This window comes from Galeopterus variegatus, unplaced genomic scaffold (assembly GCF_000696425.1).
Source record: "Galeopterus variegatus unplaced genomic scaffold, G_variegatus-3.0.2 Scaffold1232, whole genome shotgun sequence".
Lineage (NCBI taxonomy): Eukaryota > Metazoa > Chordata > Mammalia > Dermoptera > Cynocephalidae > Galeopterus > Galeopterus variegatus.
This window is the reverse complement of record NW_007727343.1, coordinates 319,153-337,831: the sequence shown is the minus strand read 5'-3', so window position 1 is coordinate 337,831 and position 18,679 is coordinate 319,153. Positions and strand designations below refer to the sequence as shown.

At 40.6% G+C, this 18,679-nt stretch overlaps 1 protein-coding gene across 5 annotated transcripts in view; it reads left to right on the top strand.

Annotated features, from left to right (window-relative positions):
* NTRK2 (neurotrophic tyrosine kinase, receptor, type 2) overlaps window positions 1-18,679 on the top strand; it is a 358,258-nt gene that overhangs the window by 33,136 nt on the left and 306,443 nt on the right. For all 5 annotated transcript variants that reach the window (XM_008575751.1, XM_008575752.1, XM_008575754.1 and 2 more), the window contains exons 2-5: window positions 1,030-1,104; window positions 1,220-1,291; window positions 5,962-6,030; window positions 8,696-8,850. In XM_008575751.1, coding sequence (XP_008573973.1) covers window positions 1,030-1,104; window positions 1,220-1,291; window positions 5,962-6,030; window positions 8,696-8,850 — 371 coding nt within the window. The remainder of the gene's footprint in view (window positions 1-1,029; window positions 1,105-1,219; window positions 1,292-5,961; window positions 6,031-8,695; window positions 8,851-18,679) is intronic.

The following is an 18,679-nucleotide window of genomic DNA, read 5'->3' as shown; positions in this document are numbered from 1 at the left end:
AAAAAAAAAAACTGTAGTACAAGGTAGAGTACAGGAAATTCCATGATAGTAGTTTTAATAGGCATGTGCTTGTATTACCAGAGACTTTACTGATTGCAAGTGACAGAAATCCAGATTAACTTAGGTTAATGACATCTAGCCTCAGAGATGGCTGGATCCAAAGGCTCAGGTGGAATTTTCAGAGTTCTGTCTCTCTTTATATTTCTTTAGCTCTCTTTCCTTCTGGGTGCTGACTTCATTCTTGGACAGTCTCTTTCCTTGAGTTGGGAAATTTCCCTGTGGAAGCTCCAGGCCTGTGTCACTCTTCAGCTACGACCCCAGAGACAGAGAGACTGTCTCTCCCCCCAGCATCCATTTGTTTAATCGTAGGGAAGATCCTCATTGGTCTAATTGAGGCCACACGTGCATCTCTAAGCCAATCATCATGGCCTGTGGGATGGAGTTCTCTGTCTATCCAGAGTCATCAGTCCACTCCTGTACGTGAGGGCTTGGAGGGCTGGAGGGGGAGAGGTGGGTTCCTCCAGACAATGCACTAGGGCCATGTGGGATTTATGAGATGGGGTTCGTCAAGGCAGGGAAGCGGAGAGGAAGGTCGGGAATGCATTCGGTGTTTTAGGAGGTAAAAGTGACTTCTTATGCAATGTGAGCCTGGATGTGACTGTTCTTGCATAATGATGACACCAGCATCCCTGTGGCTGTGACTATAAGGGTGAAACACCTTTGAGAAATAGCAGATACATTTCCAAGGCAGTCTTAACTCTCTACACTGGTGATAACCCTGAAAGGGAAGAAAAACTGAAATTGTTAGGTGAAAGAGTGGTCGAGGAATAGGAAAAGAAATGAGACCCGGATCAGGCACGGTTTCTTCTCAGTTATGCTCCCTTAGCTGTATTTTAAAAAAAGTTGGGGCTAGGGTGGGTGCGGGGCCATCACCTCAGCCACCTGGTGAGGTTGGATGGACGTCACCCATTCTCGCATGTCACTGCCAACGCTCCGAGTCACCGGCATCCACCCTCTGCTTTGTTGCAGTTTCATTGCAAATCAGAAAAGGTTAGAAATCATCAACGAAGATGACGTGGAAGCTTATGTGGGACTGAAAAACCTGTGAGTACTCAGGACGTGTGTCCGCCTTCTCAGAGATTTTGTTCTGTCCTCTGCTGTGGTCAGGTGGGCATTCACTGGTTGGTTCTAATATGCGTGTAATTATATGTTTTCATAGGACGATTGTGGATTCCGGATTAAAATTCGTGGCTTATAAAGCATTTCTGAAAAACAGCAACCTGCGGCACATGTAAGTAGAGGTTGATTTTTTTGCTTCCCAGGACCCGATTTTTTCAGTATTTTCCCCTTTGTTTATTTTCCTTCTTTTCCAACTCTAAACCTCCTTTTATAAAGTTGGTATAGCTGTGATAATAGCTTAGAAACATTAGCTTTGATTTTGTTTCATTTCTGAATAGCTTCAGAGGGGTACTTAGAACAGCCTGTTTATTCCCTTTCATGAATTTCTGGACCATTTCCATCTTGGACAGAGCAATAGGCCAGCAGCAAGGAGTCTGATGTGAAAACTATGTCCTTGTACAGAGTCCTTGATTCTTTTCCTTGGAATCATGACATGTTCCCTGGAAGACATCAAACTAGTGGAGTTGAAAGAAGCTGACTTGGCTTTGGCCTTTTTAGGGGAACTAAAAATTACTCATGCTCCCCTGCACCCGCCCTCCCAGGTCCTCTTTTGAACCTTCATTTTCCCAAAGTGGAGGAAAATCAATCATGGGGCACGCTGAAGGTTTAGACAATTATTAACTCACAATAGGAGATGTTTCCCCCAAAGTCATGTTGATGCTTTGTCGACTGAAGTCTAATGGAAACATGGAAAACGGGAGCTATTAGGTTGTTTGCTGCTAAATGCTCTAGATGACGGTGTTTAAGTCAAAAAGGTGTGGCCTTCCTGAGAGGTTCATTCATGAAGCAGATGCTCACCCAAGTGAGGAACATATGTGTGCCCCTCAGCTCAGACTGGTGTCCCCTGCCCGAGCTCTCGGGAGCTTCTGCTGGAGGACGGCAGCCTGTGTTATTGGCCCTGTTCTCGCGTCCCAAGTTCTCTGCAAGGATACCTGATGGGTCTCATCACCTACAGTTTTTCTGTAGGACTCTCACTGCATATTTTTACTTGATATGTTTCTGACAAGTGATAGGGAAGCTTTTTTTCCCTCTCATTTTATAGATAAAATCAGGCTGAGGAAGTTCTAGAGCTTGCCCAGGTCTGCAGATTGTAAGTGTAGAAGGGAGACCCCAGAGCTCAGTCCTCTCCACGTTCTCACAGTAGGTGAACAGGGAATAAAATCTGTGCCGTCCCTATAATTAGAGAATCAACCCTTCTTGTAACATTTGTCCTCTTTCTTTTCCTGGGGAGAACAGTTCCCCCACTGATTTGCGTGCCAGCTAGAAAAGAAATCATTCTCTTAGAGCAGATTGCCTGGATACTCTATGGAGATTTGTTGATATTATGGAAAACATTAACTTCATAAAGTTGTATCATGGCTTCATATTTTATAGGTAGCATTAGAGATGAAGTCACTTTAAAAATAAAGTCGGTAGATTTAAGATACAACATTCTGCAAAAATGTGATAAAACTCCAAGGAACTTTATTAACACATTTCATTGAAATGGTTTTTGGCTTCATCTCTGCAGTCAGTTTGCCTGTACAAATCTGATGTCTGCGTAGGCCTTGATAGCATAAACAAGAGAGAAGTTGGATAGAAGAAAAAGACAAAATGCTCTAATGCAGTCACTTAAATGTAATTAATGACCTCAATGGTTAAGTTCTGGTATTTTCATTACAGCTGACCTTAGACCCAAATTACTCAACAACCACATTTTACTGGCTGTTTTATCACGTCACTTTTAATGTCGTGATTTGTTACAGTGGGCTATGGTTAATTGTAGTTTTAATAGACTTATTTATTACTTTACTGAACTTCTTATATTTTCCTTGTTGCATGCTATTTATATGAATACAAAAGCCACCTTGTGTGTTTTTTTCATGCTGATATATGGTAGAATTATTCTAAGGGCATTCTCTGTGTAATACTAGCTTCTACAAAGCCAAATATCTGTTCTTCCCTCCCAAAGATGTATCATTTGAAAACTGAAAACTAAAGAGACATGCATATCCTATATGGTTTCCTTAAGAGGCGACAATCAGGATCCAATCATAGATCAAACTGCAAAAGCTCTATTGATCTTTGTAGCCATTGTCAAATGGTAAAACAGAGTGAAGTTACAAGTATTCAGGCAGGTATGAGGAAGTCCTCAAATGTCAGTAAGCTTCATATATTCACACAGTGAATGAGGCTCTTAATCGCCAAAATATGAAATTAATTAAGTTGTTTGCTTTTGAGAATGGCAGGGAGGAAGGAGGGACTCAAGTCAGGTGTCTGCCTTTCCAGATCTTGGTCCCAACCTCTGCTTCTGATTGAAGACTCTGGAGACCACCTTGTTCTTTGCTGATTGCTCACATGTAAATTGCACTCTTATGTCAAATATCAGCACAGTGGGGTGTGTGCAAGGGAGCTAATAAGGAAATGTGTATTAAAAGCTGTCTCTTTCTGCTCCGGCACAGACTGATTATCTCTCCTAGTTTCCCCAACAATGCAAAAATTGTACAAGTTCAGTCTATTTTATTCCAGGTTTTAGGGAACTTCAGATGGATCCTCTCTTTCCCCTTTCACTCCTCCCCCTCTTCCCCTGTTCACATCAGCGTTGCACTGTTACTGTCCAGAGCCATGGTCACTGGTCACTGAGCTTAATTCTTGGTGCCTTTAATTCCTGCCCAGCCCCTAAGAATCCAGGGTCTGTGAGAAAAGCCAGTCTTTGTGTTTTCCAGAGGCTTTGCAGAGGTGCTAATTAGCTCCTTTGCAGAGTTCTGTAATCAAACAGTAAGAGGATTGTTGGATTTTTTCCCTCCCCTCTTCCTCCTTTCTGGCTTTTGGCTGCTGTAACAAGTAAGGTTCCTAGCCCTCGTCCTGTGCCTTGGCCCCTCGCCCTGCCCTGCGCCATGCTGCAGACGACCCCGCAGAGGCAGCTGCTCCCAGGCCCGGGCTGGGGAGCCGCAGGCAGCACCTTCACAGGCATCTTCTTCCTCTGCCTCCCCGTTCCTCCTTTTTCTTGGGGAGGAAGAGCAGGGCTTTTTGTTTGTTTTGTTTTGTTTTGTCTCAGAAGGATGGGGATTTCTGATGAAGATGAAAACTTTTGTGCCTTGCAGACTGCAGGCAGACTGACTTTTCAAAGTATCATACTCTAATGAAACCTATTCTTTTTTTTTTTTTTTGTCTTTTGTCTTTTTTTCCGTGTCCGGCAACAGATCGCAACCCTCAGTGTTGCCCCCGTACTGGACTGGGGACCGGCAACGGGATCGCAACCCTCGGTGTTGCTCCTGCGCCTCGCTCAGCCAGTGAGCGGGAGCCGGTCTGTATGTGGGATCCGAACCCTCGACGGGAGCATCGCCGCGCTCCCAAGCGGCGCACTATCCAGTGCGCCACCGGGCCGGCCCGAAACCTATTCTTAATTCACATTCCAGAAAAAAAGATTAGTGTGGACACGTTTTGCAGCTTCCTGGTGGATTGTTTTTTCATGTGGGTGGGCACTTTGCTCTCAGTGTGAAGAGAGGAGGTGCAGGCACGGGAGGATGGAGGGGCCCTGTGCAGGGAGGGGTGTGGATGAGGGGACCTCTCCTGTAGACTTAAGCTGGGAGTGGACACACGCTCTTGACTTATGAGATGCCTGAGATTCGTCAGTGGCCTTGCCTCAGCGCGTGCATTAGCCTCTGGGTTTTAACCCCTCACTGGAGACGACTGGTCAGGCACAGCGACGTACTTCAACCGATGGTTTCGCTGGGCCGTCCCACACAGTAGCCCCAAGCCAGGGGCCAGGTCTACTGCAGCTCCGCGATCTCAGCTTTTCTTCGACTCCTCACTTGCTTTCCTGAGCAGGAAACATACCCTGAAAGGCTCATCGGCTTCCTCCGGCTTGTCCAGGTCCTGGCTGTTTTCATGAAAGTTGCTGTTTGTTTTCGTCTGTGTTAATTACTAAACACATGTCTTGAGGCCCAAGCATTGGACACTCTTTAAATAAATTCAAACAGTAAACAAATACACAAATCAAGTCAGCTGCCAGGATTATGGCTCTGAGTTTCCCACCCCAAAGTCTCATGGCTGTAGTCATTGGAAAGTCCCATCCATTGAATAAAACTACATATTTGGAACATGCCAGTAAATTCATTACTGTTTTTAAAATCACAAATGTGCCATCTTTTCATTCTGGTTAGTTCAGATTTTAAGATGGTATATTGCTAGAACAGTTCAAGATAAAATCTGAAGGATTCCTTGTTATCTGATTTTTTGTGTTCTCATCTTGAAATTATCTAGTTATTGAGGCCATGTAAAAATAATCTCAGCAAAGTCTATCAATCCATAAATGTGTTTTTTCCTATAAAGACACATTAAATTCAGTTAATATTCAGAGTTTTGTGTGCCTCGTAACTTCAAAATATTCATGATGCTGTTTAGTTTTAAAGCATCTTTTTTCTCTAGTGAGTTTATAGTTTTTTAAGTTTTATTTTACTTTACATATCCTATTAATTGTTCTAAAGGTCAGGATCTCTATAAGGCCTATAACTTGGCTCTGAAGCAGCATATGAAAAATACATTTTGGGGTAAAAAAAAGATTAAAAATAGACAGCATGAAAAATATGCCTCTCCCTCCCATAAGCAACGACTGTGGGAGGGACTACAGGAGTGTCTGAGCTGTCACCCCAGAGGAAAGAAAGAGGTGGCTGGATCTAAGTACAGCACGCACAATGGTCCCATAAAGTCACATCTTGAAAACAGAATCTCTGTATGAATACTTTGTTTCTAAAATGTAACATTGTAAATTCACACTTAATGTTTTTTGATTCCCTTCAGCAATTTTACCCGAAATAAACTGACGAGTTTGTCTAGAAAACACTTCCGTCACCTCGACTTGTCTGCTCTGTAAGTAATGCTTGTGTGTGGCGTTTGGGGGAAGTTTTCAAAGGAAAGGGTAATTATGTATCTTTTTTTAAGCGAGTGTGTTGCGGATCTATTTTTATATCGAAATTCTTAAAAAATGATTTCTCAAGTTTGGACCTCTTGTTCTTTTAGTTCCTCATGAAAACATGATTTAGAAACTTAGAAAATAGAAGTCACAATAGTAAAATATCATTTATGATTAGTTTAAATGTGGTCTTAATTTATTATCTAATAGAGGGAAAAAGAGAAAAAAAAGGGGGCTTTGTGTTAAACTCTTACAGCATCTATTACAGCATCTATTTTGGTTTCTGTTAGATTCAAGCCCTAAAGTAAAGCAAACCTGTTCCAGGAGAGGAAACGGCCCCGGGCGACCCCCCAGCTGTCGTGCATCAACCTGGGTGCCGGCCTGGGGAGAGGGAACAGCGGGGGACAGCGTCCTCCCTGCCCTGAGTTTCCGAGATCTTCCTCTAGGCCTGCCACCGCATTCAGTGTTTATCCTTATGTCCTGTTTTCCTCGGCTGTAAAACGATAGGACAAATATTGCAATGTGTCGATGACTAACAGCCAGCATTTCCAAGTGTGCTCAGTTCTTCCTTTTGTCACCATGAAGCAATGTGAGCCATTGCCATTCCTAAGGGTGACGGACCCAAAAGGACTCTAAAGCAGGGCCTTTGAGCAGCAGATGTGGGCCCAGAAGGACGAGCCCTCTGAATTCTAGGCAGTGGCTTGTGCTGACACTGTGTGTTGCTTGAACTGCGGGGTCTTTCTAGGAAGGTCTGTTCTTATTCACAAGGAGGCGGTGCAGATTGGAAGATGCCAGTAAAGGAGAGACAGCAAGTTAACAGGCAGTAATGGGGGTTTACATGGTGAAAGTCTCGGCAACGGGCAATTGTTTGGAATAAACTAAATTCAGGGAGTTGAAGCACTAGTGTTTCCAACACAGAAATAGGCATGAAAGAGTAGAAGATTCATTAAATAGACTAAGGGACTCTGTAAAAATTTTGGGCATTGCTGCATAAAATATTTTTGATGGATTAAAAATCAGAGTTTTGATTTCAAATTCACACCTCAATATTCTCCCTGTAGCACATTCCCTCAATTCATTCAGCAAATGTTAATTGTGTACCTGTTACAAGTCAAACCGGCATAGCACTAGGACATTGGATATAAGGAGAAAAGTTTCTGTGTTCTAGGATTCTGTGATCCAGAGGGAGAGGTAGAAACGATACAAACAAGTGTGATGTGCTGTAGTGACAATTGTAAAAGGTTTGCACAGTGAGCTGGAGGAAGGAGCCACTGTCTGCCAGTGCTGTGAGGTCGTGTGAGCATCTCTGTGTTATCATTGAAACATCCCTTCGCTTCTTCATCCCTTCTGCTGACTTAATTGTACTTTCTTTTTAGAAAGACTCTGTAGTTTTTCACGTACTCAGAACTCCAGGAAACATCTGGATTAGTGGGTTGAGTCCTATTGTGGTGTTGGAGATATACTTGGAGGTGATCAAGCAGACACAAATTAAACGGATCTGTTATGACCACATTTTCCCCAAAGAAACTCTTGGAAAAGTCTCCAGGGATTCCTGAGATTCTTAGAACCCAACCAGAAAACCACAGGAGTAAATGATGTTGCAAAGCCCAGGTCCTGGCCTCACGGAAATCTTAAGTATTGTGGTTAATGCCAGGCAGAGGCTATGTAACGATTTTAAATGGCCTCATTGAAGGGCTCATTTCCATAAATGGAATTCATCTTAAATAGGCCACTGAGTATTATAAATAAGCATTTAAAGATTTTTTTCCTTGTGGTTTTTATTTTCCTCTTGACTGCTTCCTCTTCCACCCGTCCCAGGCGGCGGGAGCCCGGCAGCATGGCTGAGGTCTGAACGGTGGTGGCTTTCTCTTTGCAGACCCTCCCACAGGGACCCAAGCAGCTCACTCTGAGCTCAGTTGCTTTGCTCTCAGAAGCCTTGAGTTTGCCACATGCGTGTGCACGTGTGCGCGTGTGGGCCTGTGTGTGAAGTGGGTCTCTATCACCCTTCCAGGTCTTTCTCTTGCTTTCACTCTGACTTTCTTGCATTGATGAAACTGGCTATGGTTGCATAATGCAGAAAGCTACGGGAGCCGGCCCCCTGGCATGCACACTCCAGTTCTAGCTTTGTACTTACAGCCTCATTTGAAATTGAGATGAAATTGTTCTGCCCCCCCACTGAAGTTTGAGCTTAGTAAATGGTAACAGTTGAGTCTCTAGCTTGGTCAGAAATAAGTATGTCAGCGTTCCTGAAAACTTGCTGTTGGATCTTTGTAATAACCACGATAAACTTGTTACGGCACCTTAGTTTCCCTGTATTATGAGCCATTCTTTTCTATCCTATGTTGTAGCTACTTCTGTTCCTGTCTTGTTTCCTCCATTATTCTGTAAGGTCTTATGTCACTTTGCATTCTTTAGCCTCTACTGCAGTGTTTGCACATAACAGAAACTCCGTAAATATTAGATAAATGGGTGGATAATAAGTGCTGCCACACTGTAAAAGTGGCTATGACTTCCAGAGGTTGCTGGCTAGAAAGAATTCATAATGTGGTAGTATTTTATAAACACTAGTACAGCTAAAATTAAAAAAGGAGCCTGATTGTGTCTCATTTTTGTTCCATGTAGGATCCTGGTGGGAAATCCATTTACATGCTCCTGTGACATTATGTGGATCAAAACTCTCCAAGAGACTAAATCCAGTCCAGAAATTCAGGATTTGTACTGCCTAAATGAAAGCAGCAAGAATATTCCTCTGTCAAACCTGCAGATACCCAATTGTGGTAATTTATTTTTAAATCAATGAGTTCTAGTTGCTATTAATTATTCTAATTGCCTTGGTGTGGTAGAGCATCTGGGAAGATTACCAGTACCCAGATTTTATATAGGATGCTGTTGATGTCTCCGGCGAATCAGGCAGCGTTTGGGTGCTGTGTGGAGAAATCAACCGGGAGCAACTTTGATGAACATTCTCTGCAAGTAGAATATTGATTCTGAATGGATGATTGTAAAGTGCATAGAGAAAAAAGTGTACTGTGGATTCCTGTGTTTGTTTGTATGTTTATTTGTTTATCTGTCCATCTCTCCGTCCATCCGTCCATCCATCCAAAACGTATCCACTAAGAGTGCAGCAGTTCACACTCAGCAGTTTTTACATCTCCTATTTGCCCCCTACTCCTGTCTTCAGCATTTTCATCTCCAGCATTTAAAAGGGCACTGTATGACAGAGTCACAGCTCTCCGTGAGTGCTGGTGTGCTACAGGGAAGGAAAACCAGAGTGTTCTGGCTAGGATGTTACTGCCCTTCCATGACATACCACTGCAGTACCCACATATGCATGTTATTCCTCTGTTAACATTTTCAGCAGTTAGTCAGTCAGTTAACAAGTTCTCAAACAGTATGTTTCATCTTCCAGCCTCGTGGCTGGTGACCTAGGATGTTACTGCCCTTCCATGACATACCACTGCAGTACCCACATATGCATGTTATTCCTCTGTTAACATTTTCAGCAGTCAGTCAGTCAGTTAACAAGTTCTCAAACAGTATGTTTCATCTTCCAGCCTCGTGGCTGGTGACACAGCAGAAAGTCATGGAACACCTGATTCTTGTCCACAAGGAACCTGTGTATGAACCACAAACATCTGATCCTTTGTTTTCGGAAGGCTGTATTGTTGAGGTCCATTTTTATTTGAGAAAAATACTCGTATAGCTGCTGCTTCCTCTTCATGAGAATGTAATAAAAGTAAAGATAGTGTTTGTTTTCTACCCTGGAGGGCCTTACCCTTCCCACAGATTCTTCTGTACAAATAGGCCCTTTCATCCTGGGGGACTCAGGCTTTGTTCTCTTGCCAACTTCCCTCAGATTTGCTAGCTAACATTTAAAAAAACCTTTAATATATATATCTTTTCCTGGCTGATAAGAGAATAGCTATTCTCTGTTCTGGTACAAATTTGCATTGGTGAGAGAAAATGCCTAGAAGGACAAGAAATTCAGTGTTGTGTCACGTGGCCTTCCAAGGCTGCTGTGACCACGCTGGTTCGGCAGCCACTGAGAGGCAGAGAGAGAGAGCATCGCGCCGTCTTCTGTTTCACAAACTGCCTCTTGGTAGACGTCTGCTTTGCCCTTGCCTGAAACCAGTTCTATTTTTCAATTTTAATTTTTGGCCATGTTGTCTTGGCAACATTCCTCCAGTGCGCCCCACCTTGTGTGTCATTGATAGACCATTGTTTCCTGCAAATTAGTCAGAGTAGTGCATGTATGGGAGTGAGATTTTGAATTCGCTGTCAGGAGGGCATGGATTTGATTGATCGATCAAGAGTGAATGGTTATGTTCATGGTGACATTCACAATTCATTTCAATGTCAATGATGCTTTTCAGAAAGCAACGTTTATTATAAAAGAATGTGCCAAGTGCATTGACAGACTTATTTTTCTATCACTTTTATGTTCTTAAGCTGTTTTGTTCTTTCCCTGTTAATTTTCTCTGTTCATTTTTGTTTCCAAGTTTTTGAAAGTGTTTTTTACTTATTTATAATTGCACAAATATATCGACACATTTTGTTGCAAAACTAATCTTGTATATTACACATAAAGCCTGTCTCTTTCTTGCTCATGACCATTTCAGGTCAGTCGTCATAGACCTATCATATTCTTTTTAACCATCTTATGGTATCCGTGGTAGAATACTTGTACACCTCAATTGTATTAAATGCTTCACGGTTATGGGCATTTACCTTATTTCTCATGTTTCATTACTACAAAAATGTTTCAACAAGCATCCTTAACCATGCTCTTTGTATATGTGTACAAGTGCAAAGGGTATTCTAGAATACATAGTAAGAAGGAGAATTTTTGGCTAATGTGGTTTGCACATTAAAAAATGGCTGGAACAATTTGTAGCCACTGCAACATTAGCAAACTTCTTAGTTTTTGTCTTTCTAAAAAGTACTATGTCACTGCTTTTTAGTGTGCATTTTACTGATTACTGTTGAGTGTCTTATATGTTTATTGGACTGTGTTTAGGCCTTAGTGACTTTCCTGTTTATATCCTTTGTCTGTTTTACTATAGGGTTTTTCCTTTTCTTTACTTTCATTGATGGTGTTTTTTTAAAATTCTTTGAAAATTATAAATTATATTTCTGTTTTTTGAAAAATATATAAAGCCAAAATATTACTGCAGATACCTAGACATGCATTTTCTGCAAGTGTCTCGAGATAACCCCCAACAAGGCAGGAAGAGATACTTTTGTTTTTTTCCTCTTTCCACCTCTCAGGTTTTTACAACATGGGATTTTATTTTTAGATTGTTACCTAATTTTTCTGAAGATTTCGTATTTTTTGATATACCTTGACTTTTGTATCCTACTACTTTTTCTGGGAGTGGTTTTTCTTTTCACTGCAGTATATCTTCTAATATTTCTTTTAGAGAAATTAAAAAAAAATAAAATCTCCAAGCTCTTGCCAGCTGGAAAATCAGCCTGTATTTTTTCTTCTTAATGGAATTGGCTGAGTAAAAAATTCTAGGCTCAAAACTGCTAGAACTTTGCAAATATTGTACTGGATTCTTTATGTATTCAGTGTTGCTGATGAGAAGCCTGAGGTCAGTCTGGTCCTAGGTAATCTATGCTTTTCTTTTTTCTCTAGGAGCTTTGAGGATTTTCGTCATATTTGTGTCATTCTTAAATTTTACCTCAGTGTAACTAGGTGTGGATTCAAACATTCCATTTGGCATGAAGGGTGCCCTTTCAGTGTGAAGGTTCATGTTTTCAGTTCTGGAAAGTATTGTTATTGATTTGCTCTGCATATTCTTTCCATTTATTCTTTAATTCAGGAATTATAGTTGGTTGGGTATTTACACTTCTGGCTCCAATTTCCATTCTACTCAACCATTCTTTTCTTTTTTTGTAGTTGAAACATAATTGATTATACATATCTGTGGGGTACAGCATCGAATATCAATACCTGTGTACAATATGTGGTGATCAAATCAGGATAATTCATATATTCATCATTCCACAATGTAATGGTTTTTTGCGGCCCTTTACCGATTTGTCACTGGCCCCCTCCCCCTCTCACTTCCCCACCTCTGGTGGCCTCAGTTCTGTCTCTCGTTTTGAAAGTTCAATGAATTATTGTGATTGTTGTGTCACTCTTTCCTTCTTTTCTTTCTTTATAGATATTTTTTATTTTTAATTTTTAGCTTTTACTCATGAGTGAGGACATGTGGTATTTCTCGTTCTGTGCCTGGCTTATTTCACACAATATAATGTTCTTTAAGTTCATCCCTGATGCTGTGAATGGCAGGATTTCATTCTTTTTTTGCGGCAGAGGAGTATTCCACGGTGTACCTAGACCACATTTCCTTATCCACTTATCCAGTGATGGACATTTAGGTTGGTTCATTTCTGATTTTTGTTATTTGGGTCTTCTCTCTTCCTTTTTTAGTTTGCTTGGCTATAATGATTTGTGTATTTTGTCTGTCTGCTCAAAAAATCAACTTTTTGCTTCGTTGATCATTTGTGTTGTTTTTTGGGTGTCTATTTCGTTTAGTTCTGCTCTGATCTTAATTATTTCTTTTCATCTACTAATTTTGGCATTGAATTGTTCTCGTTTTTCTAGTTCTTTGAGGTGTAGTGTTGGGTTGTTTATTTGAAATCTTTCTATTCTTTTGATGCAACTCTTTATTGCAATGAACTTCTCTCTAAGTATTGCTTTTGCAGCATCCCACAGGTTTTGGTATGATGTGTCTTTATTTTCATTCATTTCAAGAAATTTTTTGATTTCCTGTTTAATTTCTTCTTGTCCCATAGGTTGTTCAGGAGCATGTGGTTTAATTTCCATGTATTTGTATAGTTTCCAGAATTTTGCTTTTTATTGATTTCTAGTTTTAATCTATTGTGGTCTGAAAAGATACTTGAAATGATTTCAGTTCTTTAAAATTCGTTGAGACTCGATTTGTGACCTGGAGAATGTTCCGTGTGATGATGAGAAGAATAAATATTCTGTAGCTGTTGGCTGAAAGGTTCTGTAGATGTCTGCCAGGTCCAGTTGGTCTACAGTGCAGTTTAAATCCCGCGTTTCTCCTTTGATTTGTTGCCTAGAAGATCAGTCCAGCATTGACAGCGGGGCGTTCAGGTCCCCAACTATTACCATATGGGGGTCTATCTCTTTCTTTAGGTCTAGTCAACACTTCGTTAATACTTTCCACCTCTCCTTGCTCCTTCCATCCACTTGTCCTTTGGGCTGTGTTATGGGAGAACTGGTTCACTCACCACTTCGTTCTTCAGCTTTTTCTCCAGCTGCTGAATTTTTTACTTTCAACCATTAATTTTTAATTTCTGCCATCCTAGTGATCTGTTTTATATGGCTGAAGTGTCCTTTTCCATATTGGGGTTCATGATATCTTTAGGGTGTCACCAGCACCTGGCATATGACTGTTTTTGTTTGTCTAGTTCCTCCCACGCTCATTGCCTCTCCTTGGGAGGAGCTGGGACGTTGCTGAATGCCGTGCCCACCGTGGGGCGCTGGGGCGTGTTGTGGAAAGGCTACTCTTCTTGCTGCTTCTACTTTTTCTTACCCATCACCCTGTGGCTTGGCCTAGGTGGGGCCTCGCTCAGTCCTGCAGTCCTACCCTCTAGTGCTAGGTCAGCCTAGAGCCTGCCTGTTTTGTGCAGTACATAGTTGTATGTCCCTATTGGGCTCTGTTGCTTTTCTTCAATCCTATTTCCCTCCTTTTTGTTGTTCAAGTATTTCTCATAGTCTCTTATCCACCAACAGTATGCCTTCTTATTTTCCAACATGGTTTTAGATTTTTTTAAAATTTATTTTAATTTAATTTAATTTAATTTTTTTATTTAATCATAATTGATTATGCATATTTTGGGGCTTCACTGTTGATATATGTTGATCAAATCAATATTATTAGCATATTCATACTTATTCTTTATGCCCCTTATCCAGTCTCTCCCCATCCCCCTCGCACTCCCCCTTCCCACCTCTGATAACCCTAGATTTCCTCTCTCCCTCTGAAAGAGTAACGGTTACTCCATAGATTTGTTGCCTAGATGATCTGTTTAGTGCTGAAAGAGGTGTGTTCAGGTCCCCCACTATTATCGTAGAGTAGATGCTGCTTCTGTCCCTCTGGAGTGGGCTTTGTGGAGAGAGACATCCTCTTCTTTTCTTTGGTCTCCACTGGTGACTCTCCTTGTGACAATGCACTTGAGTGACTGGCCTTCCATCTGCACGGTGGTTGTGGCATCTAGCTGCTCATAGTTTCTTATCCACCAACAGTATGCCTTCTCATTTTCCAACATGGTTCTGGATTTTTTAAAAAAATATTGCAACTCTATTTACAATAGCCAAGAGTTAGAACAGGCTTAAATGCCCATCAACAGATGACTGGATAAGGAAAATGTGGTGTATTTACGCAATGGAATGCTACTCTGCCATGAAAAAGAATGAAATCCTGCCATTGTAGCAATGTGGATGAATTTAGAGAAAATTACGTTAAGTGAAATAAGCAGGCACAGAAAGAGAAATACCACATGTTCTCACTTACATGTGGAAGCTAATAAAAATAAATAAATAAATAGACAACAAATAAATAGAGGGAAAAAAAAGACACGATGATCACAATAATTCTTTGAACTTGTTAAGAGAAGTGAACAAAACTGAGGTTGCTGGGGGTGGGAAAGGAGGAGAGGGTTGGGGGGAAAGGGAGGAATCAGTAAAGGCCCACAAAAGACAATTACATTGGATAATGATAAACAAACAAACAAACAAAAAAAGGGAAAGTCAAAAAATATGTATTTTATATCATTTCTAGAGATTTGGGTTGAGAGGCTCTTAGTCATGTATTAATATTCTTTGTGATGGTTTCTCAACTTTTGTTTCTTAAAGAGAAAGACAAATTGAGCAGGAAATTACACTAGAGTATTGGGTTTAAAATCTTTCTCTGAAATTCCATGTTGAAGAAACCAGATAATAACCTGCTAATATCTTCAAATTAGATGTCTTGTTTAAAAACCTGGATTTATAGTCACTGGCTCTTTCTTTTACATATGCTTTTAAAACACATCTGTTGTGTTTAAATCACAGATTTGTGGAGTTTGTCTTATTTTCACACTTTTTTGGGGGGCGTGAAACTTTTTAGCTCACCCTGAATCTGCTGAGAGTATGGTCTTGTGTGTTTCACTATTGTAAATCAACAATTTGCCAAAGGCTGTGGTCATTGCATTTAATTTGCAACTGGTATTATCTTCATTTCAAATAAAAGAGCTGTTAAGATTTCATTTCTTTATAAGATGGGTTTTCTTTAAATGCTTCCCCTTTAGTATTCTTTATGTAGGTATTATATGGAGAGGAAGTTTGCTACATTTTATATTGCGAATGCATCCTTCATGGTACCCAATGTATGTCCATTGAGCATAACAGGCATTTGGTGAATGTTTGCTGAATTGATCAATTAATAAATACACGAACCATATTATATTAATGATCCGATTGGACTAGGTTTTTAATATAATGGTGCGGATGTCTCAGTTAATTAAATATAACGTAAACATACTATTCTAGCCAAATTATTCCATATTTTAGTATTTTGTATTTCTCTTTGAAATTTCTGTCCTTGCTGTTTTTTTGGGAGAATCTTGTTTCTTCTTTTTTTCCTTATGCCCTTAGAGATGAGTTGAGTGTGGTAGGCAGGGCTGGGAGGTATAACTGCATCATTCCCATTAATAGCACAGTCAAAATGCATCATAATATTTTTCTGACAGTTCCCTCCTGCCGTGAATTACTGTAAATTTATTCATGCTGTGAAACAAATTGTGGTCTGTTTCTCCACAAGGCCCTTTTAAACCTTAGAAAAACTTTATTAATTACAAGGAAACAAAACATATTCATATAAAATTTCCACATTAATTGGAATAAAGTGGTGGTATGAGCAACGACTCTGAAGACGAAATGGAATTGTACAAGTGCTGTGATTTTGCCAGGCTGTGCTGATTCGTCATTTCATACAAAAATGTCCCTGCTACTTCTTGTAGTGTTTTTAATGAAATTATTTATCACACAGTACTTTGAAATTTTTTTCTACTCAGTTCCTCTACACTTAGTCGATCTTTGCAGTTAGTCTTGCAGTGTAAGCCTTTCAATCATTTCCCCTGGATGAATGGGATTATTAAGGAGCAGTGAACTCTATACTTTAATTTTTATACTGTAATTATGATTTAAATCTTATCTTGAAGAGAGCTTCTTCAGGAAGTGTTAATAGTGGATGAAATGTTCTGTTCTAAGTAGATGGCAAATACATTTAAGAAAGGCGGTATTCCTGTGGGTCATATAAAAACAATTCCTCAACCCGTTTTACTAGTAACTTGTTACCATAGAGAGCAATGGTCCCCCAGTGCATATAAGGTGGCAATTCACTTGGCGGTTGAAGAACTGCGGAGTGACTGTATAAAACACCCTTAGCAAGCCCAAGGATTGATGTAAGCCCTGCCTTTGGTTTCTTTGTTATTTATGACAATTTCAGTTTTCTGCTTTTCCAACCTTCAAACTTTTAGTGTAAAGACTCCTTAAGACACATCCAGAAAATATTATTTATGATCGTTGAGGTCATTTCAGAGGTGCCATGGAGGAGAAGCCTGGTTCTTTGAGTTAAATTGGTTTTAATGATTTATTTTCAAGAGTTACTTTTGCTTTCATCCATGGTTTGTAGCACACATGTCGGTTTGGCAGATTTGTGCATACTTCTTCTTTTGTTTTAAACCAGGAAAATAGTCTGATTGCAATTCTAATGTGTTGAATTAGAATTACAGAAGACTAAAAAGAAATATTATATGAACACTCTGTGTACCTTAGATTGGCATGACATTATTTTCTTAGCATCTTAGCAGGATTGCTTTTTTGTTTTTGGAAAAACATATTACAAAGTCACTTTAGTTTGCTGCTTTGCTTTCATTTTATTAGAAATCAGGTTTTATCTCCTAAAATAAAGCAAAGCACTCAGTGGACCATTGCTTTTCTTTATCTTTGTAGAACGCCAAGTGAAACTGTTTTTTCTACTCTGTCAGCCGCTGTTTAAATCTTTGTATTTAGAAGTCATATGGTAGCTGTTACTCTCATGACATGGCTCACATACGCTTAGAAGCACAATTTCCAATCTGAGCTTAGAAAGTCACTTTGCTAATTTTCTGTCATTTTTGCAACCAGGTGTGAAGTGATGACTTCTAAATAGGTCGGGCTCATTCTGGTTTCATTCCTGATTATAGAATATATCTGTTGAGGAGACAAAGAAATTGGAAGCTATGCCAAGAAGATAGAAAGGTAAAGAGGAAGGTTATAGAATTTTAATATTCTGTTGAAAGAGAATTAACAGATATCAAGGTCAAGTATCTATTTGTTTTAAGTTCTTTATGTATGCAAGAATAGAAGTGAGAGAAGACAGAAAACAAACAAAATCATAATTTACTGGAATATTTTTATACACGTTGAATAATGACCCAACATGAAGTGAACAGATCCCTGCAGCAAGCTGAAAAAGAACACAATCCACACTTGCTGGTGAATACTGAAAATTAAAACCCAAATTTGATTCATTTCATTTGTTGCAAAGCTGAGCTAATGGTCCAAAAGGACTAGGGATTGGTTTTCTCAGTGATTAGAAAGTGAGGCCCGACACTGAATGAGGGATTGGAGGACTTCATCGGTATGGTCAGCTCTCTAGAAGTGTGTGCTGCTGGGGGGGAGGAGAGACACAGAGGACCCCAGCAGGGAGGCAGCCGGCGGCGGACCGGAGAAGGCCAGGGACGGACAGACGCAGCCCCTCTCGTGAGCTGTTCAGTCGTGATACTTTATAAGCTTTAACTCTTCCTTTGGAAATAGGGGTACGAATGGCACGTGCTTTCCAGGACTTTTAGGATAACTAATAAGGTAATACAGCAGTCCCCCCTCGTCCACAGGGGATGTGGTCAAAGACCCCCAGCGGATACCTGAGACTGCGGATAGTGCGGAACCCTGTAGATATCATACACGAATTTCCTTTTCCTTCTTCACAGTTTCACGGGTAGAAGATTCCTACTTACTGTAGATCACAGCAATCTCGGCATACAAATGAAAGAATGTTCATTTTTTCGTTTAAAGGAAGCACTTTACGACTTTTCTTTGGCATATTCAAATTGCCAGATCACTACTTTTACACTTTGGGACCATGATAAAGTAAAATAAGGGTCACATGAACACAAGCACTGAGATACTGCACCAGTGGCTCCAGTAGCCAGGTGGCTGGGTGTACAGATGGGCAAAGGGATGACCGCCACGCCGCTCAGAGCGGTGCACAATTTAAAACGTATGAATTGTTTTCTGCTGGAGTTTTCCTTTTAATATTTTCTAACCTTGTTGGCTGGGAGTAACTGAAACCACAGGCAGCGAAACTCTGGGTAAGGGGGGACTACTGTATATTAAAACCATTTAAGATGGAGTCTAGCACATGTGAAGGTACTTCGAAAAGTTCATGGGGGCCGGCCCAGTGGCGCACTGCTACAGTGAGCCACTTGGGAGCGTGGCAGCGCTCCCGACGAGGGTTCGGATCCCACATACAGACCGGTTCCCGC